Source organism: Elephantulus edwardii, unplaced genomic scaffold (assembly GCF_000299155.1).
Source record: "Elephantulus edwardii isolate Elephantulus edwardi_28Jun2011 unplaced genomic scaffold, EleEdw1.0 scaffold00103, whole genome shotgun sequence".
NCBI classification, from domain to species: Eukaryota; Metazoa; Chordata; class Mammalia; order Macroscelidea; family Macroscelididae; genus Elephantulus; species Elephantulus edwardii.
In genome coordinates this window covers 4,453,439-4,477,462 of record NW_006399853.1, presented here as the reverse complement: position 1 = coordinate 4,477,462, position 24,024 = coordinate 4,453,439, and the positions used below count along the sequence as shown (strand labels likewise).

Sequence of the window (24,024 nt, the reverse complement as noted above, 5' to 3'; positions counted from 1 at the left end):
CACACTGGGAGCGCTCAGTAGCCACCTGGGGCTGGTGGAAAGCATCATGCCTCTGTCGCCTCTACCCTCACTAGGAGTTGTCAGTACTCCCCAGATTGTCCCCCCTCCCCATCCCAGAGAGACAGAGCACTGGAGGGCAAGTTCCCAACTCGATAGGAATTGAATCTCATCAAAACCATGAAGGAACAACCTAAATCCAAATATCTGAGGCTTAACAATGACATTATCAATTTGATGGGGGGATGTACGTGAAGGAAATGAGAAAGATCTGGTGAGAAAAAACAACATTTGAACTCTTTATATAAACCAGATTGGTGGAAGATCTATTAACAATCTGCGTTATGCAGATGACACAACCCTGCTTGCTGAAACTGAGGAGGACCTCATGCACTTGCTGCGGAGGGTCAAGGACTGCAGCCTTCAGTATGGACTGAGGCTTAATGTCAAGAAGACAAAGATTCTCACCACTGGACCAATTGGCAGTGTCAGGATGGATGGCGAAGAGATTGAGATTGTTCACAGCTTCAGTTTGCTTGGCTCCACAGTCAACACTCTTGGCACCAGCAGTCAGGAAATCAAAAAGCGTATCGCGATGGGAAAGTCTGCTGTTAGGAACCTCTCTAAAGTACTCAAGAGCAACGGTGTCTCTCTGGAGACTAAGGTGCGCCTGATACAGGCCATGGTCTTTGCAATCGCTTGTTATGCATCAGAGAGTTGGACAATGACTAGGGAGGACGTGGTGCTGGAGAAGAGTACTGAATGTACAATGGACTGCCAGGAAAACAAACAGATTCATCTTGGAGAGGATTAAACCAAGCTACTCCTTGGAGGCAAGGATTCTGGGGCTTTGTCTGACATACTTTGGACATGTTGCCAGGAGGGACGGGTCCTTGGAGAGGGTCAGCGCAGGAGGGGAAGACTATGAGATGGATTGATTCGGTGACTGGGGTAATCGGGATGGGTGTGTCAGAGGCAGTGCGGTTGGCGCCGGATAGAGCAGGGTTTAGGGCTGTTGTGCATAGGGTCGCTATGAGTCGCAAACGACTGGACAGCACATAACAACAACAACAACAACAATATAAACCAGTGGAGAAACAACGATAGCTATGGAAAGGCATTAGGTCTTTTGTTCATAGAGTCACTATGAGTCGACCTTGAGTCAACAGCAATCAACAACAACAACAACATATAAACCAGTATAAAATTAAAAAAGAAAAATGACATTATCGAATCCATACATTGGGCGCCCTCCTGGCGCAGTGCACAACCTTTCAGGCTACAGTCTGTAAGGCTGGTGGTTCTGAGACAGCTGTGGGTTTTCTGGGTATTCTGTCTCTCTCATTCACTGCCATGGGGTCAAAATTGACCTACAGTTGATCCACTGGGTTTCTGGAACTGTAAATCACACAGGAGATTGCTCATATTTCTCCATTTGAGCCGCTGGGGGATTTGAACCACCAAGAAGCTTTGGCCTTTGGATTAGCAGCGTTAACTTCCTGTGGATTATGTCACTAGAGATCCCCATGGACTATACATGTTGTTTGATGGTAGGTGCCATCGAATCAAGTACAACTCATAGCGTCCCTATGAAAGACACACCTGACCCTTGTCCTGTCATGTGCCCTCCTCCTCATTTCTGACACACTTAAACTGACTGCTGTAATCAGCATGTCAACCCATCTCATTGAGGGTCTTCCTCTCTTACACTGACTGACCCTCCACCTGTCCAAGCATGGTGTCCCTCTCCAAGAAACAGCCTCTCCAATAATGTGCCAAAAGTGTGTGAGATGAAGCTTGTCGTCTTTGCCTCCAAAAAGCATTCTGGCTGTACTTTTTCCAGGACATATCTGTTCTTTTGGCAAAATGCTACCCTGAATACTCTTTCAATATTTTTAAAAATAGCTTATTAAGTATCTGTTTTTGTTGTTGTTATATGCCATGGAGTCGCCAGCAACTCATAGCAACCCTAAGTGCAACAGCTCTGAATCCTGCCCTGTCCTGAGCCAGTTTTATTGACTCGGACACACCTACACCCATTACTCTAGTTACCGTATCAATCCATCTCATTAAGGGTCTTCCTCTCCTGTGCTGTCCCTCTACCCTTTCAAGCATGATGTCCTTCTCCAAGGACCAGTTCTTCCTTGCCATGTGCCCAAAGTGAGATAGAGCTTCAAAATCCTAGCTTCCAAGGAGAAACTTGGTTTCACTCTCTCCAAAACAGACCTGTTTATTTTCTTGGTGATCCATGGTATGTTCAAGACTCTTCTCCAGCAACACAACTCAAAGGCAGTGAGTCTTCTGTCATCCTTAGTCATTGTCCAGCTCTCTGATGTATAACAAGGAACTGTCAAGACCATGGCCTGAATCAGGCATATCTTAGTCTCTATACTGACATTTTTGCTCTTCTGCTCTCTGGAGAGGTCCCTGACAGATTTTCCCAATGCAATTCATCTTTTGATTTTCTGAATGTTGGTGCCAAGAGTGTTGATTGTGGAACCAAGCAAGCTGAAATTGTTAACAATTTCAATCTCTTCTCCATCCATCATGGTCCTGCCAATTGGCCTAATGGTGAGAATCTTTGTCTTCTTGATGTTGAGCTTCAATCTATATTGAGGATTGTAGTCTTTGACCTCTGCAGCAAGCCCTTCAAGTTTGTCTCTGTCTCAGCAAGCAAGGTTGTGTCATCTGCATAATGTAGGCTGTTGATGATAGTATGCTTAAGTGCCTGCATATCCCAAAAGCTACAAATGTCCTAATTTGAAGACCACTGAGCTATGTGTGGAGAGAAGCTGGAGTGTTGGAGAAGAGTATTGAACATATCATGGACTACCAGGAGAACAAAATTGCTGTCTTGGAGGCAACGATTTTGAAGCTGTCTCACATACTCTGGGCATGTTGCCAGGAGGGACCTAACCTTGGAGATGGGTATCATACTTAGAAGGGTAGAAGATCAGCGCAAAAGAGGAAGACCCTGGATGAGATGGTTTGACAGTGACTGTGGCAATGGGGTCAGGTGTGTCAGAGATAGTGAGGTTGGCTCAGAGGGCAAGCTTCACTGGGTTGCTCGGTTACGGGTCATAGTCTACAGAACAGGAAGCTAGGCTGCCTCTCAGGTAGGCTTGTGATGGAGACTGGCTGGGCCCGAGGGTCTACCAGGAATGGAGATGAGCTCCACAGCAGGGTCCTTCAGAAGCCAGACAGGATCGGTGCCTCGGTAGCTGACCCAGACTTGGGTACATGTTCAAGGTCAGCTTCCATCCAGTGTATTGGAAAGAGATAAAGTCACAGTTGCCTGGGATAATGAGATGCCTGTGATTTTAGGAAACCACAACATTTTAGGGAACAACCTAGTCAAAATAACCTTGGATTCATTTGGTGACTCTGAACTCAAGGCTGCTTTGCTTCACCCGAGGCTGCCCAGGAGTTTCAGGCAGTGCGAGGAGGATTTAGATAGCTGTGAACTTGACTCTGCACAGGGTTTCTCTGCTCGGTTTATTTAGGGGTGGAAATATTTTTTACTTTGGGTAAACATAGGCACCCCTCTCGCCTCCTGATTTATTTTCCTGAATATGACCGCTTTTTTAACACTTACATACATGAGGCAGGGACACCGAGATACCGTCTTGTTCTCTTACATGAAACTGGTTCAGACGTCTCATCTCCTAGGGATTATGCAAATGTCAACATCCTCTTCACACATTTCTGTACACTCATGGGACACTGAGGGTCCCCTGGTCACCCAACTCCAGCTCCCATGACCTGTACTTGCTTGGCAGATGTCTCACCCTCTCATTCTTGCAATCTCTTTTTACCAAAGATCAGCCAGTCATGAAGTCAGGCCTTGTCCTTCGTCATTCGGTGACCTGCCGGGGTGGGGAGGGACTCACAAATAATGGATGTCCAGCAGAATGCAAAGGAAGTTTGAAGGGAATGAAAAGATTTCCCTCCAACCAACACAGATTCAAACCCAACCCAATCTGACTGCTGGTGTCCCCATGTTACAGGAGACTGTGCCATACGGGTTTCTTTTTTTCGTGGGGTCTGAAGGGGTCCTGGGGTCTGTTTGCGTCACACTGCACCTTAGGCACCGCCTACCTGCTCCCACACAGTGCCCACATGCCAGTCAGTAACTTCTGGGGGCAACGTAAGGATACCCTTCCCGGCTCCTCCACACGGACACCAGTGTCCATCCCTGGAAGCAGAGTCCAGTCCAGTCAGTGAGGAGAGGCTGGACGGGGTGTGTCGAGGCCGTGGTGGGTGGCACCTGTCCAGGCTGGAGGAGTTGCCTTCACCTGCCATGGTCACGCCATACGGTTTTCTTGACTATACTTCTTTAGGACACAGATCACCAGGCCTTTCTTCCATGGTACTGTGTCATAGGTTGGAACTATCAACCTTTAGATAGCATCAGAGCACAAACAGCTTATGCCACCCAAAGACTTCCCAAGCAACTCCTGAACAAAAAAATACCCCAAAAACCAAACCAACAACAACAAAAAACCCACCCCAAGCCTGTTGCTACGGAGTCAATTCTAGCTCAAAATGACCCCACAGGACAGAGTGGAATTGTCCCACTGGGTTTACTGTAATACTTACAAAATCAGATTGCCACATCTTTTCTCCAAAGAGGTTTGAACCACTGACCTTTCCATCAGCAGTCAAGTGCTTAATCACTGAGCCACAGGAGTCCTTCAGGCAACACAGGCATCATAAAACCGAGTACCTGACACACCTGTGCTAAGGATCTTCCCTCATTTTCCTACCCAGTTCCAGGGTCCTGCAGATGCCTCCATTCCTGTCCCCTCCTCCTTGCCCCCCTTTGTTCTTACTTTACTAACCATAGCAAAAGTCAAACATGCCAAATTCTTAGAGAAATTAATTTCTTTCTCCTCCTTCATCTCAAGTTTTTTGTCTGCATATATTAAATCACCAAGGCTTTAAAAAAAAAATTAGAAAACCTACAAATTCTGGGTTCCAGGCAATCATTCTTTTCCTTCTCAGTTTTCTATCAGAAAAATAAGGTGAAAAATTTGGTTTCTATAATAAAAGATAAAAAGCTCTAGAAGAACAAGGTAGTGGCACATTAATAAAATACCAGGATGGCAAGAAACACGGAGTCAGTGGACACTATTTACTGAGTACCAGCCACAGCCCAGAAGCCAGGGTGGTTGCAGGCTTTTTTGCAGGCAGCTGCTGGTCTACCCTGCAGCTCTGGAGAAGACAGGTCAGGCAACTGCTTGGGTAGATTACAGCCACAAAGTCTTCCAGAACAGTCCTTCCCTGGAGCACGAGGCCCTCAAGAGCCAGAGGCTGACTCAGTAGCAACTGACATGTTCCAGGCACTGAGCTAGAAGGTGAGACTCGAAGGGGAGCAAACTCAGCAATGGTTCTGTTCTGAGAAGTTACGGGGCTGGTGGGAAACAATCAAACCCTGAAGCCAAATGAAACTTACACAGTAAGCACCAGGAAGGATGATGCAGGTCCTGGGAGAATAAAGTGCTCCCTCGTGGGGAGGGCAGGGCAGGCGTGAAGCGGCTGCAGAGCTGTGATGTCAAGGTGAGCAAGGCTTTTTTTAGGGAAGGGAAGAAAGAGCTCCAGGGAGAGGGACTAGTCCACGTGAAGGCCCATGTGGACTACAGAGACCACGACCAAGGATGGGAAGGAAGCCCATGTGGCTGACACTAAAAATGAGGGGCAGTGGAGGATAAGGTATGGCAGAAAGGGGACGAAGGCAAGGAGATCAAAAGTGGCAGCTCAGATGTGCATTTTAAAAAAGCACCGTGGAGAGTGGACTGTAAGGTTAAAACATCCATTCCTTGAAAGGAACCATCAATAGGCTGGACACCCCACTGGAGACCAGTGATTGGTATTATTACTCAGGACAGTGTTTTATCTTTGTGGATGTTTTGACCTAATTCTTGAAAATTACACACAGAAAGGTATTTTTAAAAATACTAAATACTACTAATAATATTGCCGTCAAGCATGACTCACAATGACTCTATGAACAAAAGGCCTGAAGCCTTTCTGTAACTATCATTATTTATCAAAGGTCATGGCGTTTCCAGAGGCATGTTGTTTTAGGAAGTGGATAGGCTGACAAAAAACTGTCACCTTGACCATCCCTTTCCAAATCCCACTGAAGACTTCTCCTTGCAATCTTAACTGTTCATCTGGTATTTCCTGTTCTCTTTGTACCATCACATGTTTAAAGAGCTATTCCTTTTTCAGCTTTTGTTATTAACGGTTTGCTTCGTACTAGAAAAGACAGACATTTCTCTATCCTAACCCATATCTCCACCCCACTTGCCAGTCTATTCTTATCCTGTCAAGAGTGCACAAAGCATCAGCAGCACTTCTTCAGTCTTCGCATTTAAGGAAAAAAAAAACTCTGACTCATCTCTTACCCCAGTGACCCATCAATCAGCAAAGACAGAACTAGGACACGTCTCTACAGGTCTATCTCTGGGAGGACAAAATCATCTTCACGGTATACCTGCCATGGGCGGAGGTGCAGCAGTAAGGACTCTCACCCCTTTGAACAAAAACGCGGGGCCCTGGTGCCATGTGCTCACGGGTTCCAGCTCACCAGGCTGGCTGCAGAAGCCCTGGCAACCCTCGAGGGCAGCTCGGCTTTCTTCTAGAGTTGTTATGAGTCTTACTGACGTCACAGCAACAGATTTGGGTTTTGGGTTTGGAGGCAAAAACTGCAAGTTTTTTTAATTGGCGTAAAGAAATTCAAAGGAACCGTAGTCAAACAATGTGTTAGTCACAAGGCATTTGCGTTGTTGTTGATATTAGATGCACTGAGTCAGCTTCATCTCACAGTGACCGCCCGCCCCCAGGGGCAGGGGTAGCACTGCTCCACAGGCATGTCATCAGGAGGGGCCAGTTCTGAACAGACGGCATCACGTTTAGAAAGCTAGCGAGCTGGCCAAGGAGAGACGGTCCGTGAGACGGACTGACATAGTAACTGCAAAATTGGGCTTAAAAGATGGGGCAGGGTTTCTATCTGCTGTAAACAGGGTTGCTGCCAGTCATAGTCAACTAGAAGCCAACACCTAACAACAATAACAATCTCGACCGGATCACATGGTTTTTCTCCTGCCGAGCTGAGAAGTAGGTTTGAACACCCTCACATTCAGTTAGCAACCAAGTGCGCCACCAGGGCTCCATTTATCATTTTTCCCAGGAGGCCAAGGCAGTCTTTACAAGACTAGTATCCGTCAGCTGTGTCGCAAAATGGGCCTTCCGCATGCAGCTGTCGTGGATGCAAGTAAGGAAAGAAGTGATTCCTGTCCAGAGCTGGGGAGCTCTGGTGGCCTAGTAGTAAGAAGCTGCGCTGCAATCCCAAAGGCATGTGGTTCGATTCGACCAGCTGTGCCGGGGGAGAAGGATGGCCACTCTCCTCCTGTGTGATTTACTGCCTCTGAAAACCCACTACAGGGTCAGCTATGGCTTGGTTTCAACTCGAAGGAAAATAACAACATCAGAGTCAAGAGAGGAGGGATCTTATTTTGACCCTTTGAGGAAATCAACCCCCAGGGAAATACTCAGAGATAAGAAAGACTTAGCACCAAAATATTATGATAGTATTATTTACAAAATGGAAGATAATATCCGTGCTCCCAAAGTAAGAAAATCGCTGTTTTATTACATCTATAGGATGTGACAGTATAAAGTCATTAAATACACGTTTTCAAAGAACATTTCACACTGTGGGAAAAGACTCAAGATGCATTAAATGAGAAAAACAGTTGAGGCAGTGCAAAGACACATAAAAAAATCCATGTATATAAACATATGTCAATATATATAAAGTTTATACACACACCACACATTTGAGTATAGAAAAGAGGCAATTTTTTTCTTTCATTGTGGTCTGCTGTACATATGTATATTTGCAAATTCATTGCCATTGAGTTGGAATCAACTCTCCTATCTCTGTATACACACGCAAAGAATACTTTGGAAGTATACGGGAGGCTTATTATAAATACAGACTCCTGGGTACCACTGCCGACCTACCTGATCAGTCTCTCTAGAAGTGGAGTCTGGGGGTCTCTGACTCACCCTGCAGCTGAGAACAAATGAACTACAAGTAGCAGCTTTCTCTGGATGGTGGAATTATGACTAATTGTCTTCCCTTTTAATTTTTTTTTAACCTTTTAAAAAAGTCTCCACCGAGCATATGTTGCTCTTAGAATTAAAAGGTCATTAAGAGTTTATCAGTGAAGTGTTAATATTAGACAACTTAGGGTTTACTGTGGGACTGACTCGACAGCAGTAGATGCTGATGAAGTACCTTTAAGAATGGGGCAGTACTATTTTTTATCTACAACACACAAGATACTATCTGAGGACTGCTGACATGTGCACATCCATGTAGGACAGAGAAAGTACCATACTAAGTGTAGACAAGGAATTTACCCTCTCAATAAATTATTCAGGTAAAAAAATACATTTGCATTGTAAAGACAGCACTTCTCAAGTGTTCTAAGACATTCCTCAGCAAAAAGAGGGTTCAATGATCAAATGTTTGGCACACAAACTATATGTACAATAATTCTCAGAACCCATCAGCAAATTATAGGCTCTGAAGGGTCCAGTTTAGACTTTATTCTAATGTGTAGTTCCAAAAATAGAGTAATGTGGCCATTAAGAACAAATTCTAAGGGAGCTCTAGTGGCCTAGTGGTAAGAAGCTATGCTGCAGTTCCAAAGCTGTGCTGTTCAAATCCACCAAATGCTCTGCTGGAGAAGGAGGGGCAATCTCCTCCTGTACCAACTGGATCTGATTCAATAGTATACGCACACAAAATATTAAAAAAAAAAGAACAAATTCTAGTCCAGAATAGCGTCTTACACCATGGGCCTTACATCCAATCCAACCTATCAAATCATTCCCACATTCCCATGGTCTGTGAGGGCTTAGCCCATATATTAATGTACGTACAGGGGCACACACAGTTGATTCTAAGGGTTCTCTGCTCAAGTCAGGTACCGAAACAGTAAACTTTAGAGCCAGACTGAAAGATCAGTTTTCCATGGGACACAATTTGAGAAACAGTGTGGGGCAAAGGATCAGGAACCCCATGCAAGAGAGAAGCAGAGCGCTCAGAAGGAAAAGCTCTTCCGTTCTGGAAAGAGCATTTATTCAAATTATGCTAAAACAATTCTTAATATGGTCATGTATATCAAAGCTCAGTTTAACAGACACCATATCTTTACCTCTAGATTAAAAAACTCGTTGGTGGTTCATCTCTTTCAAATAACGCTGATGTGGCGTCCAAGTCCAACATGTTCACGTAACTAGCTCTTTAGGATTTCTTACAGGATTTGACAAGAAAGGCAACTGGCTACTAATTTTAATAAGGTATTTTCACTTTGTGAGTATAAACCATAATTTGCTTTGTATTTCAACATGTCTGTAATTTGTATTTTGGGCACGGTAACTCCTCACTGTGCAGAACTGGCCCAAATTGTGGCATTTAACACCCCAGCCCTGGACTACTAAATGCCAGCTGTGGTCCTCAGTCACTGCAACCAGGAGAAACATCCCCACAATTTCAAAACCTCCTCAGGGACATAGTATCCACTCGAGAACCATAGGTTTAAAGCAAATTGGGAAGTTCAGTAAAATATTAATTAAAGAGGACACACCTACCATGACCCAATCATGTAAGTATTCTAGCAAAGGCTTTAAGACTTAACATGCTATCTCCAGTCCTGCATGTTCAAAGCCACATTGTACTCCTCTCTATTCTGTTAATAACACAAGCAAATTCAACACAAATTGGCAAAATACCCCAAGCCCTTTGCCAATAATAGCAAGAAGCTGGGCAGAAGCTAAAGGCAGCACTGCACGGAGCACTGGCAGAAGTCACAAAACAAGGAGCATATGTGAAAGTCCGTCATTCTTGCCAAATTTTAATTCGAAAGAAAAGGATGCTGTTCTTTTCCTTTTAAAAACTCTTGGTTACGGAAAAGCTTGCTCCTTCTGAGTGAGTCAGTTCAGCGATGCAGCCATCCTTTGAAGGATCACAGACCCCAAATAATTTAGACCAAACAAGAACTCCAACTGGCCTGGCGGTTCAGTAACACAGCCACCGACCCGTCCATCTGCAGTCGGGAACGCTGGTCTCATTTCTTGAGTGGAATGCCAATCACCATAAAATCTTCCGCAAGAGTCACTTCTTGGAGATCTAGCACTGATTCGGCTTGCTTTTTCAGTTCTGCGATACCATCTGTTTCTCCTTCTTTGGCCAAGGCAACTGGTTTGTACCTCTGACTGAAGTGAGTCAGAACCAGCCTCTTTGCTTGGCACTGCTTCGCAAACGCTGCGGCCATCTGCGGTGTGCTGTGGCCATGCTCCTTGGCTTTGTCCATCTGGGTGTCATCCAGGGTCGCTTCGTGGATCAACAGGTCAGCTTCGGAGCACAGCTTCACCCCTCCGTCACCCACGACCCCTGAACAATCACCCAGGATGCAGATTTTTCTTCCAACGACTGGCTTTTTTAAAACATCTTGGGGGAAAATTGTAACCCCATTTTCCAGAACAATAGAAATTCCATTTTTCAGCTTCCCATAGGCAGGACCTGGTGGAATACCTAGTGGTGAAGACAGGTAACAATTTATCACAGGAATGGAATTTATGACTTCGCCAAGGATTTGCTTTTAAACAGCAGAGTAAAGAAGAAAGACATTCTTCCCCCCCCCCCTTTTCATTATCCTTGTAACTTGTTCTTACTACTAATGGAAAACTGGAATGAATATATATATATATTTTAAAAACTCAATGCTATCTATTGCTATCAGAATATCCTAGTGGTTAAAACATTCCTCCCGTATGTGTCAAATGAGTTGTAAGCTCCTAAATCTCACTAAGACTTCATGACAGTCAAGGTAACAGCCTTGATTCTCTGTTCTGCATTATTTAATAAACTCATCTCCGAGTGAAGTGAGTCTGTTTAAAGAATAACACGATCAATATTTAGAGTCAAAACCAACCACCCAGCCCACTGCTGCTGAGTGGAATTCTGACAACTACCTTCAGGCCAGAGTAGAACAGCCTCATGGGATTATTAAGGCTGTAACTCTTTAGAGAAGTTGACTGCCACCTTTTTCTCCTGTAGAGCAGCCAGTGGGTTCGAACCACCAACCTTCTTATTAGTATGTAAGCACTTAACCACTGCATCACCAGGGCTCCTTTGGTTAAAGCAGGTAAACAGGCTAAATTAATAAAGATGCTATTAGAGGAGATTGTTCTGATCACAAGATTAAAGAGAAGTTCTGGGAAACATATGTAATGCATCTTCCTAGGCAGGCAGGGGCAGTTCCACATTTACCAAACGGGGTTTAAATCTCATTCTTATTAACATAGAATAGCAGCTAGTGGTTATGCTGGGCAAAGCTTACATAAAAATAAGACTGTTATCATCACATGTTGTTATCATCAACATGTAAGCTCAAAAAACTCACTGTTCCTTAGTTGGAACTGACCCACGCTGACCCCACGGCAGATTTCCAGAGGCTGAAACGTGCGTGGAACAAGGGAGCCCATCTTTCACCCTCAGGGTCCATGGTGGATTTGAACCACCTGACAGGGGATGCCAGTGGGTTAGGAGTGCAACTCTCTATGGGCCACGCCACCAGGGCTCCCTAATTTCAATAGAGATCATGTTTAAAGTTTTCAAATATAACAATATAGGGGAGCTCTGGTGGCCTAGTGGAAAGGAGCTGCAACTACAATCCCAGAGGCGCACGGTTCAAACTCACCAGATGCTCTGCCGGGAAAGGAGGGACAATCTCCTCCTGTACCAGTCAGATCTGATTTGACGGTACACTCACACACACACACACACACACAAAAAAATAGAACAATATTTCTCCAGGTTTGGGGTAATATATTTCATGTGGTCAAAGTCTCCGTTTCTCAGGATCTGGCATGACGAAGAAGGAAAAAACTGTGCGTAGAAACAATCACACAAAAAAACATCACCATAGTTTTCCTAATCTCTGCTGTGGCCGAGCACTGTAGTGATGCTGGAGGTAAGAGGGGCTCAGACACCGCTCCACAAAAGGTGCAGGGGCCCCCTTTCATGGGAGATGGCCCACACAGAGGGGGTGTGGAGCCTTACAAGAGCTCTGACCCCATCCTGTGTGTGCTTTGCTTTTGATTGCAATAAATGAACCCAGGTTTGTAAAGTCAGTTGAGGGGGAGTGTTCTGACTACTGGACCAAACAAGGCTGAAGCACAAAGCAACTGATAAAAGACAGGCAGTTGACGATGCAGGAATTTGAAGAACTGGGGCAGAAAAGTAAGGGAAAGAAAGCCCCCCAAAACCACCACAGGTTAAAGATAGCCTCAAAAATACTGTTCAAATTAAGACAGGAGCGCAGAAAAGCCTAGATATAAAACCACCATCACCCTCCACCCGAGCCTCTCCTGTGACTGAAAAGAGCACAAGTTACAGGGAGGACCGACCAGGAATTGGGGTTCGTGGGGCTGATGAGAAGTACCTTTAAATGCACACTTGGTTTGTGGTCTGAAGAGCATTCTCTGGCTCCAAGGCTTTACCTTAACACTAAGCAAACCCTGGGCAAAGGAAAGAGAGAAAGCATCCGTCTCCGACCTGGGAAACAGGAGGAAGGAAGACCCCTGGCCCTTTTCACAGGCTGAGTCAATACTAATTTGACTGATGCGAAGAGAAAAACAACAACTTGAACTTACCGAGATCTTTCAGTTTCTGCGCATTGAGTTTACCCGGGCGTTTCTTCTCCATGACAGAAAACCCAAAAGAGGGAATCCGGTGAAAGAGGCGAAATGCTTTCACCACAAACTGTTCATCATCGACCAAGAGGTAGGAGTCCTCTTCCGAGTCTAACAGGATAGTCCGCCCTTGGCCCTCTGTGGGAGGGCTGTCTGCTGGCTTCACGGGGGTGAAGTCTTTCTGCTCGTCTGCAGGACACTGATCCTCGGTGGGCACCAGCTCGTGGACCACGTACGGGAAGACCAGCTCGGTGTGAGAGAGTTCCATGGTCCGCAGCAGGAAGTCCCGAAGGCCCACTGGGCCGTAGATTTCGATGGGCTGTTTGGTGACCACAGGGCCACTCTGCAGGCTGATTGTACACAGGAGCCCGGGCAGGCCGAAGAAATGGTCACCGTGAAGATGAGTGATGAAGATCTTGGTAATTCTTCCTTTTGATCAAGAGAAAGGAATAGCATTGGGGATCTTTCAGATGTGAAAAACCCACACAAAGGTGCTTGAAGCAGACGCCACAACCCCCATAAGATCAGCTTACCATAGAGAACTTGTTCACATTTTACTGCATGATTCCAGAAGAGAGACAGACAGATGGGTTTTTATTTCATTGGACCACTTTTTATTTTTTCATAAAACACATTATATAGTTTTGTTGTAATTTTCTGAAAATTTTCCTATATATCTTCTCACCTAAAGATAAATAAAATACATACAAGGGCACCAAAATAATTTACCTAAATAACAGTTGTTGTTAGGTGCCATCGAGTATGACTCACAGCGACCCTATGAACAACACACCTGAACCCTGTCCTATCCTGTGCCATCCTCATCATCTCTGACACACGCCAGCCCACTGCTGCAGTCGCTCTGTCAGTCCATTTTGTTGAAGGTCTTCCTCTCGCACTCACACTGCTCCCTCTGAGAACAGCAACCATACACTTGCAGCAAAACAAATATTCCACTGGCCCCAAATGACTGCATCAGTGTCTGAACCTAAAACTGCCTTTTAAGGACTCTGTACCCTGGATAGGGATTTATCAGCCAAGTCAGATTCTTCTTGTTTGGAGGAAGCTGCTGGGGGGCAGGGAGAGTGGGGAGGTGACACAAAAGGAGGAGCCTGAAAGAGGGAGAGGGCTGGGTCGTGAGCAGAATGGGGAGACGAGAAAGGAACAAGCTAAGGAAGGCACAAGAGAAGTGGTGGCCTGTCGACCCCAGAATGAAGATCAGAGAGAGGACGCGCTCTGGAACCCTGTCCAGGTACTGGGGTCTACCTCCTCCGTTCAGTCTAAACTAACACAACACGGTTTTTTCAGTATATATCGGCTTAGGCTGTAAGCTGATTTAGCCAGTGGTGAAGGGAATTTGCTGCAGGATGTCAGATCAGCATTTTTCTGAGATGGACCACAGAATTGTAACGAACACATTTTCAGTGTAACACAGGCTTTCACATCAAGCTCATGGTCTATATATTTCAAACATGAATACCAAAGAAAAAGCACAGTTTATTTGTAACACGGTTACTAACACCACCAAGCAAAAGTGTCCTTCGAGTGTGTCTTCTAGTGTTAGCACACCAAGTCTAGGTCCCATGAGCAGAGGGTACAAGGTCAGACTGCAGCCACGTCTGGACCCTGAGATCCCCAAGAGACACCCTACAAGTTTCCTCACGCACCTCATTCTTTGCCCTTGTTAGCTCTTGCTTTTGATGTTCTTTGATTCAAGAACGCTTTGGTTGCCCCTTCCCCCGTCCAGGCTGCCCAGCACCTCCAATATGTCCTGAGGCCTCTGGAGGAGACGCACAGTGAGCACTGCTGCCTCCCACAGGCATGCTGGCCTCAGCACCCCAACGGCAGGAAGGCTGGGCCCTCTCCCTGCCTCTGCAGAACAGAGTCAGAAAGGAACTCGGAAATAACCTGCTCACCCAAGCCAAGTGAGACGAACTGAGTAAGTGGAGAACTGTGTCTCACAGTTATCACAGTTTCATAGAAGACAAACATTTCCATTTTGAAGAAACTTGATTTCACAGGGACGAGAAACGGGAACCAAAATTAGCAAAGGTATGAGGAAGTGATCAAATGAGGAGAGAAAAATGCATGAGTTCTCTTTTGCCTGAGAACAAGAAAGTTCTAGGGAGGGAGGGGATGTCATCCATGGAGGACGAGGGTCCTCAGCCTGCATTGAAAATGGTGAAGCCGTCACACTGACTGCTGCCATGGGGGAAATGTCCGTGTTCATATATACTGTTCAGTGAAAAAAGGCAGGTTAGTATTGAACATACCACGGACTGCCAGGAGAACAAATACATCTGTCTTGGAGAGGGTGAAACCAAGTTTCTCCCTGGAGGCAAGGATTTTGCAGCTCTGTCTCACATTCTTCAGGTACGTGGCCAGGAGGGACCAGTCCTTGGAGAAGGACATTATGCTTGGAAGGGTGGAGGGGAAGTATGAGAGAGGAAGACCTCAAACGAGATGGATTGACAGGGTACCTGGGACAAAGAGATGAGGTGTGTTGGAGACAATGAAACTGGCTCAGGACAGGGCAGGGTTCAGAGCTACTGTACAGAGGGTCACTACAAGTCGAAGGCGACTTGATGGCACATAACAGCAACAGCACCTACTATGACACCTACTATGATCCCATTTATGGAAAAAGTATGCACACACATGCACATGTCCAAATAGACCCTTGTTGCTGTTCTGGTTGTAGTTGTGTGCTGTCGAGTCGGAATCGACTCAGAGTTGACCTTCCAACAGGTTTTCAGAGGCTCTACTTCACATGGGAGGAGACTGTCCATCCTTCTCCCACAGAGCAGCTGCTGGAGTCAAACACTGTGCCTTTGGGATCACGGCACAGTTTCTTACCACTAGGCCACCAGAGCGCCCTAAAATACACCCATACCACTACTGTATCCACATGGGCAGAAAACATATGGATGAGAAAAGGAGTCGGACTTTTTCTTCCTTATACTTTTCTACTTGATTTGAACTTTCAAAATGAGCACATAAACTCTTTATGGTTATTTTTAAAGATATTACACCTTTTACCACTTTATAATCCCTTTTTGAAGTGGAAAAGAAGGCTTATGCTCATTTATTTAAATTATGAAAGAAAAAGACATGCAAACTCATTAACCAGATGCTTACATACTGAAGCACGGAACCTTAAAATAAGCATGTTTGGATAAAAAGAAGGTATTTCCCTACCAAGCTCGTAAAACATTACCCCAGGAGGCAGTGTCAGTTCTAAAGGGTTTCAAGAAATCAAATACTAAGAGAAACCCAGGTCTACCAAAGCGGCTTCTGCCCAGCCGGAGTGCGCAGGCATAATGCTTTGAGGTAATAATTTTTTTTTTCTCCAAGTCAATAAAAATTCAGTAAATGAAAAGTCTCCTGGTTCCTGTTTTTGCCAGGTTTAGCTGCATATGTTTTTGATATACAGGATAATTGTGAAGTAGAAAACCATTACTGAGGTTGTGAAAGATTTCAGGTGGCCTCCACGATCCCCGCGTCCTGCTGCTCCCACCCTTCGATGATCCCCTTGGAGTGTGGGTGGGACTGTGACTTGCTTCTAAGCAGCAGAAGAGGACACAGGGCTGTGACGCTCTGCCATGGAAGACTCCATCCTGTACGTCCGTTCGCTCTAAGGCTCCTCCTTTAGCTTTCTGTAAGGAAGCAACCATGAACACAAGGGCTTTCGGTAGAGAATGCTAGGAACCAAGGGCGGCCCTCGTCCTAAATCCTGACAACTGCAAGGATTCCGCCAACAGCCCAAGTGAACGCAGGAGCAGATTCTTCCCCAGTGCCGACGCTGACGAGATCAACATCCCAAGCAGCACTGGACTGCAGCCGGGTGAGACTCTGACCCCAAACCTGAGGTTCCAGCGGGGATCCGAGGATCCCGGACTCCTCAACTCACAGGAATTGTGAGATGCTAAATGCCTGGTTTTTTTACACCTCCAGGTTTGTGGCAATTTGTTACAAAGTGTTAGATAACTCATACAGGTAAGAAACAAAAAAAGGAAAGATTCACTCTCCTATCTAAATTCTGAACGATATTTTGTTTCTGTTTAATCCACTTCCTATCCCTGCCCCTGCCCCCCACTCTGTAAAATATGAATGATCACAACCCCCACTCTGGACCGCATCTGAGAACACTGCTGAGAGGCCTATCGGCGGGATTCCAGGGGCCTGTGGCACACAGAACCTGCTCACATGTCAGGAGTTCAACACCACAGAATTACAGGTGAACTTGTGCATCTCAAGGTCCTGTGTCCCAAGCCCCAGGCACTAGTTCCTTCCCCCTACAGCTCTTTTCCTGATCAGCACATTATCACTGGTAACCTGAAATACTTTTCAGTTCTTCACTTCCTCCCAACCTAGATAATCAGTCATCACTTTCTGTTGGGCCCACAAGTATCTCCTGAGTTCTTGATCTCCATCTCTGCCCCGACTTCCTGCTTCAATGCATTCATCTTCTCTCTCAGATGCATGCCAACTGCCTCAGAAATGGTATCCCACATATCACTCTTTTTCCCAGTTTACTTGCTATCAGAACGCTCTATCCTAAAAACACAAGTCTAATCATGTCATCCCTATGATTAAAAGCTTCTAATGGTTTGTTAAAATAATAAAATCCAAATTACCTTAGCATGCTACAGAAGTCTGCAATGACTGCCCTTTCCAGCATCTTAGCCTCCTACCCAGGAACTCAGTGCTCGGAACAGTTTACTGTTCCCCAAACATGCCATTCCTTTCCTGGAAATTCACTGACTTCTTGCTCCCTTTGTTGTCTCTTCCTGGAATATCAATCTCCACCACTCTTCCTGGAGATAACCCTATTCATCTCTTAGACCTGAATTCAGATGTCTTTGTCTTGGGGTTGATTTCTCTGAACATGCAGGTGGCTGGCATTATCCTCCTCCACACTCACAAAGTTCTCAGAAGCACCTCTGTCATTCTGCTGCTCTCTCTGCACCTCAGTTTCCACCATAAGAATTCAACAGAGCCTCAGACCCTGGGAGTATCCTGCCTAAGTCATCAAATGTCATCCACTGTGATGAGTCCTAGCAATATTAATTTTCATAGTTGTCATCTATCAAGACTTAAGTTACAATAGGAGAGGTCTGGTGGCTTAGTGGTAAGGAGTTGAGCTGCCAATCCAAAGGTATGCGGTTCAAATCCAATCCACCAGGTGTTCTGCAGAAGCAAGATGGGCAATCTCCTCCTGTGCAATTTACTGACTCTGGAAACGTGCTGGAAGGTCAAATATGAGTCAGATTTGACTCAGCTGTACATACCAACAATTGGCATTATACAGATGACACATCTTTGCTTGCTGAAAGCCTCTGGCTGACAAGAAGACAGACACAGCAGTATCGAGCCACACATACACCTCCTGCAGCTCCACTCAGCAGGCAAAAAAGCCAAAGCCAGCTACTGCTTCACCTGCTGCATGAAGCCAAAACCAGCACGGGCCAGTCCAGCCTCAACCACTCTATGCAAAACACAAAGAATGGCATGCACAACCCCACCCTCTATCACACCCCCCAAGAGCACAACAGGTGAAACATGAAGGAATTTACAAATAAGCAAGTGGTGCAGCACACGTGCACAGCTCAGATAAATCAAAGCAAAATAATACAAAGACAGAAATACAGAGGCAAGAGACAACTTTAAGCCATTCAAAACAACAGGACAAAATGGCACAGAAGGTGATGAAAACATAGAAACAGAAAATCTTTCAATGGAAGACATGCTGTTGGATCTTCCTAAGAAGGAATTTGTGTTTATTGACTATGCAAAGGCATTTTTTTGGAAGCAGGAATGGCATCCACTTCCTAAACAACATGCCTCAAGAAACTCTATGAACTTTGATAAATGTTGACGGTTGTAGAGGGGCTCCAGGCCTTTTGTTCATAGGGTCGCTATGAGTCGTGCTCAATTCGAAGACAATCAATAACTCTCTCTATCTATCTCTCTCCTTTTGGGTTGATACATGGCACCTGGTACAACATGGATAAGTCATGCTTGACTCAAGGCAATCAATAAACAACAACAAAGGCATCTGACAAACCACGGCTTACATTGAGAGAAATGAGAATCCCACTGAATTATGCTCAAAGTCTGTATCTAGACTAAGCAGCTGTTATCTAAACAGAGCAAGACAACAATGTTGTTGTTATTGTTAGGTGCCATCCAGTCAAGTACGACTCATAACAACCCCATGAACTAAAAGATCTGAACCTTGCTCTATCCTGTGCCATCCTCACATTTCCTGACACATAAGAGCCCACTGCAGCAGTCAACCCATTAATCCACCTAGTCAAAGGTTTTCCTCTCCTTCACCAACCCTCCACCCTTCCCAACAGCATGTCCTTCTCCAAGAAACAGCCCCTCCTAGCAACATGCCCCAAGTATGTGAGGTTATTCTTGCCTCATCGTTCTTGCCTCCAAAGAGCACTCTGGTTGCACCATCTCCAAGACTTATCTGTTCGGTCTCTTGGCCTTCCATGGGATGGTTTCCAACACCATAGGCCAAAAATGTCAATTCTTTTTCTGTCATCCTTATTCACTATCCAGCTTTCAGATGCAGAGCAAGAGACTGGCCTGAATCAGATGCACCTTAGTCCTCAAACTGACATCATTACTCCACAATAATTTGGAGAGGTCCTTTACTGCAGATTTTCCCCGTGAAATGCTTCTCCTTATTTCCTGACTGCTGGTACTAAGGGTGTTAATCATTAAGCATCTACTAAATGTATAATTACAGGAGATGTTCTGCTAACCCAAAGGTGGCCCTTCCCTAGCAGTTCAAATCCACTGACGACTCTGAGGTCAAAACCGTGAACAATCTCCTGTGCGCCTGCTGGAGGGTCAGGTCAGCTCTGATCCTACAGGAGTGAGCGAGTCAGTGAGTGAAATATGTAACTGACCACTGACAGTGAACACAGAAATAACTATTTAGGTAATATAGACTAAGACACTGGTGATACTAAAAGTCAATAAAATAGAATACAGTGATAGAATGACGGGGCTGAGGGAGGAACCACACACCCAGGAGGCTCAGGAGGATCCTCTGGGGAGATGACAGGAGAGGGGAGAGCAAAGCCATAAGGAAGCGACCACACCGAGTGGCATCCTTACACGGAACCCTCCTAACATTCCATCTCTGTAGAGCTCCTCCTCATTTTCAGTGTAAGAGAAGCTTTAGAACACTTTGCTGCATTAGTCACAAGCCTAAGAGGGAGCTGGGACTGGAATCCAGGCTGGCCTGACCGGGCCAAGGCCTTTCACTGTGTGTTCTCAGTCACTCTGGTGCTGGACCTTTGTCACTCACTCCCCCTCTGGCTAGAATGTCCTTCTCTTCCGCATTCTTCAACAACGCAAAGGTCACCTTCAAATGTGCCCTCCTCCCTTTCACCTGGGCTTGCATGGCTCTGCTGATAACTCTCTCTTACTGAAAATAAGCACATGTATACAGCACTCTGGTTACCCAATGTGGACAGAGTGGGGTGGAGCTCCCCAGTGAAAACAAGCTTGAAGGAGGAGTGGCATCCACTTCCGTAATAGCTTGCCTCCGGAAACCCTACGAACCTGGAGAGAGGATGAAAGGCACCCAAGCGTTGAGGATTCTCCCTCATAGGGTCGCTAGGAGTCACCTGCGACTGCACTTAACAACAACAACGTACAGCCCTCAGAGTCAGCTGACTCTAAGAATGGGAATCCCAGAACACTTGATCGTGCTAATGCGAAACCTATACTTGGACCAGGAGGCAGTCGTCAGAACAGAGCAAGGAAACACTGCATGGTTCAAAACTGGGAAGGGTGTATGCCAGGGATGTGTCCTCTCTCCATACCTTTTCAACCTATATCCAGAACAGATTATCCGGGAGGCTGGGCTCTATGTGGCATCAGGATTGGAGAAAGATTCATCAACAATCTGCATTATGCAGATAACACAACCCTGCTTGCTGAAACTGAGGACCTGAAGCGCTTGCTGCAGAGGATCAAGGACTGCAGCTTTCATTATGGATTAAGGCTTAATATCAAGAAGACAAAGATTCTTACTACCGGGCCAACTGGCAGCATCAGGATGGATGGTGAAAGATTGAGATTGTTCACAGCTTTAGTTTGCTTAGCTCCACAGTCAACACTCTTGACACCAGCAGCCAGGAAATTAAAGAGGTACTGCGATGGGAAAGTCTGCTGTTAGGGACCTCTCCAGGGTACTAAAGAGCAATGGTGTCTCTCTGGAGACTAAGGTGCACCTGATACAAGCCATGATCTTTGCAATCATTTGTTATGCATCAGAAAGTTGGACAATGACTAGGGAGGATAGAAGGAGAATTGATGCCTTTGAGTTGTGGTACTGAAGAGTATTTAATGTACCATGGACTTTTAAGAAAACGAACAGGTTCATCCTAGAAAGGGTTAAATCAGGCTGCTCCTTGGAGGCAAGGATTCTGAGGTTTCGTCTGACATACTTTGGACATGTTGCAAGGAGGGACTGGTCCTTGGAGAGAGATGTCATGCTTGGGAGGGTAGAAGGACAGCGCAGGAGGGGAAGACCCTCTATGAGGTGGACTGATTCAATGACTGGGGTAATCGGGGTGGGTGTGTCTGAAACAGTGAGACTGGCACAGGACAGAGTAGGGTTTGACAGCACATAACAACAACATACAGCCCTACTTAACAAGACGGCTAATATGCCCTAGGGAGCTCTGGTGATCTAGTGGCAAGTAGCTGTGCTGCAATCCCAAAGGCACACGGTTCAAGTCCACCAGCTGCTCCATGGGAGAAGGATGGGGAAATCTCCTCCCGTGTGATTAACTGTCTCTGAAAACCTGCTTGAGGGTCTGCTACGGATCTGTTCCGAATCAATGGTACACAACAACAACAACACCATGCCCTGTGTAGCCCATTCCACACTCCATCCAAGTCTAGACATATCCTTGCTCTCAACATTCACAGGATGAATGAAAAGCAAATAAACAAACAAGCGAGGCTCAGCGGCTGTGGCCAGGGGGCTTCCAAGTCTTGTGAGGGCTCCAGCACTTTCATGGAAGCAACAGTCAGGCTCATTTCTGAAGAGCAGAAGGGTCAAAGAAGGCCAAGAAAATGATGCACAAGCAGAAAGTGTCGCAAGGAGACAGCAGAAAGCACACTAACCTGCTTTAAGCTGGCTTTTCATGAGCTGTGTCTGAGTCCCCTCGCCACAGTCAAAGAGCCAGCATGCGCCCTCAAACCGAAGGACCAGAGCAGAAGCACCCCGGGTCGGGGACGGGTAGGCTGCGCCTGTCCCCAGAAACGTCACATCCATGGACATCTTCCTCCCTGCAACAGAAACACCACTGGGGCATTAATTCATGAGCAGCTCACGTCCCCAAAGAAAGGTTCCCGTAAGATCACGGGAATTTATCTCCTGGTTATTCTGAACGTCTGGATTCCTGTTTTCGGCTTGTTTTCCAACACAAATCCAATGTAAGATTTTTAACAACCTGTTATAGGGGTTACGCTGCTAACCCAGCTGCTTCTTGGGGGGACAGCTGGAGTGGCTCCCATAAAGATGTGCACCCTCAGAACCTGACAGCAGGGAGTCATGAGTTAGAACTCACTCCAAGGCAGTGGGTTTGGGTTTGGTTTCAGAACTACAGAGTCAAGAACTCTAAATTGTGGTGTTGAGGAAGAATATAAAATATACCACGGAGAGGGAAAAGACACTATTAAACAACTAAGGTGTCAGAAAAGGAAGAAGAAAAATATATATATATATCTCATATATATACTCCTTGGAGGCAAAGATTCTGGGGCTTCGTCTGACATACTTTGGACATGTTGCAAGGAGAGACAGGTCTTCAGAGAGTGACATCATGCTGGGTAGAGTAGAGGGACAGCGCAGGAGGGGAAGACCCTCTATGAGGTGGATTGATTCAGTGACTGGGGTAATCGGGATGGGTGTGTCAGAGGCAATGCAGTTGGCACAGGATAGAGCAGGGTTTAGGGCTGTTGTACATAGGGTCACTATGAGTCGCAAACGACTCGACGGCACATAACAACAACATATATATATATCATGGGCTTCCAAAAGCACAAACAAATCCGTCTTGATGAGCAGCTAGGGTGTTCTTTGGGGACAAAAAGGACAAGGTTTTATCTCACAAAGCATGGGCATGTTCCCGGAAGGGACCGGTCCCTGAAGAAAGGCCTCGTGAGGGCAGAGGGTCAGTGGAAAAGAGGAAGAGCCTCCACGAGATGGTAACACAGGAGGGGCAGCACCGGCTCCAGCACAGCCCGCTGAGAGGCGTCAGGACCAGCGTTCTATTCTGTAGTGTCCACAGCACCATCAGCTGTAATGGACTCCACAGTAGTGGGTTGGGTTGGGGGTGAACTGACTAAAACCACAAGCTATCAAATACTGGGTGACCACGAAACAGAAGTAAAACAATGCAGCCAAACAAAGTCAGTTAAAAATGGCAAGTGAAAGGGAGCTCTGGTGGCCTAGTGGCAAGACGCTACACTGCAATCCCAGAGGTACGCAGTTCAAATCCACCAGATGCTCTGCTGGAGAAGGAGGGGGCAATCTCCTCCTGTAACAGTCAGATCTGATTTGACGGTACACGTAAAAATAATACAATAAAAAAAAATGGCAAGTGAGGTTCTGGACAAGAAATGGACTTTAATTATGATCGACAAGTGGAAGCTCTGGGGCTTCCTGAACAACTCGAAGGAGAGATATGATTAATACTTCACTGTAATGTGGAATGGGTGTCTCACTGGTTCAAATGACAGGGGCCATGACAAGTTGGGACTTCAAAGCCTGTGCTTCAGGATTCCAACTTACAGCAACTCTATAAGGCAGCACAGAAGTGTCTACAAATCTTGCTCTCTCAGAGCAGCTGACGGATCGGAACCCACCAACCTTTCAGTTACCAGAGAAGTGCTTCCCCACTGCACCACCAGGGCTCTAGGTTAGGACCTGGGACTCGGCGAGTCTAAGTGATCAGCAACCACCTGCTGAATGTGTCGATTTCGACCCACTGTGGGCTTTGCTTTTTACTTCTCTCACTGTTTCGGGCTACATCTCCCATCTCTGACACACTTCTGTCATGGGAAATGCACATCAGAAAGAACAAATAAATAGAAACTGATAGATTACCAATTACAGATGATCCACATTGATGGGAGGGAAGAAAACAAATAATTTTAACATTTATATAATGCTTACACAACTCTCATACATTACTGGCAGTAGAGGGATGA

The 24,024-nt window shown here is 45.8% G+C and overlaps 1 protein-coding gene across 1 annotated transcript; it reads right to left on the bottom strand.

Moving 5' to 3' along the window:
• Nucleotides 1–10,142: 10,142 nt before the first annotated feature.
• On the bottom strand, nucleotides 10,143–22,090 carry ELAC1 (elaC ribonuclease Z 1). The gene is made up of 3 exons (XM_006891714.1): nucleotides 21,934–22,090; nucleotides 12,733–13,200; nucleotides 10,143–10,609 (listed from the first exon to the last, which is right to left on the bottom strand). Exons 1-3 carry the CDS (start codon nucleotides 22,088–22,090, stop codon nucleotides 10,143–10,145), a joined length of 1,092 nt encoding a protein of 363 aa, XP_006891776.1.
• Between the last annotated feature and the right edge of the window lie 1,934 nt (nucleotides 22,091–24,024).

Coding starts and splice junctions, on each gene's coding strand:
- ELAC1 (XM_006891714.1), bottom strand. CDS start 22,090: ATGTCCATGGATGTGACGTTTCTGGGGACAGGCGCAGCCTACCCGTCC. Junction 13,201..21,933: donor GAAAAGCCAGCTTAAAGCAG/GTTAGTGTGCTT, acceptor CTTGATCAAAAG/GAAGAATTACCAAGATCTTC. Junction 10,610..12,732: donor GCAGAAACTGAAAGATCTCG/GTAAGTTCAAGT, acceptor CTTCACCACTAG/GTATTCCACCAGGTCCTGCC.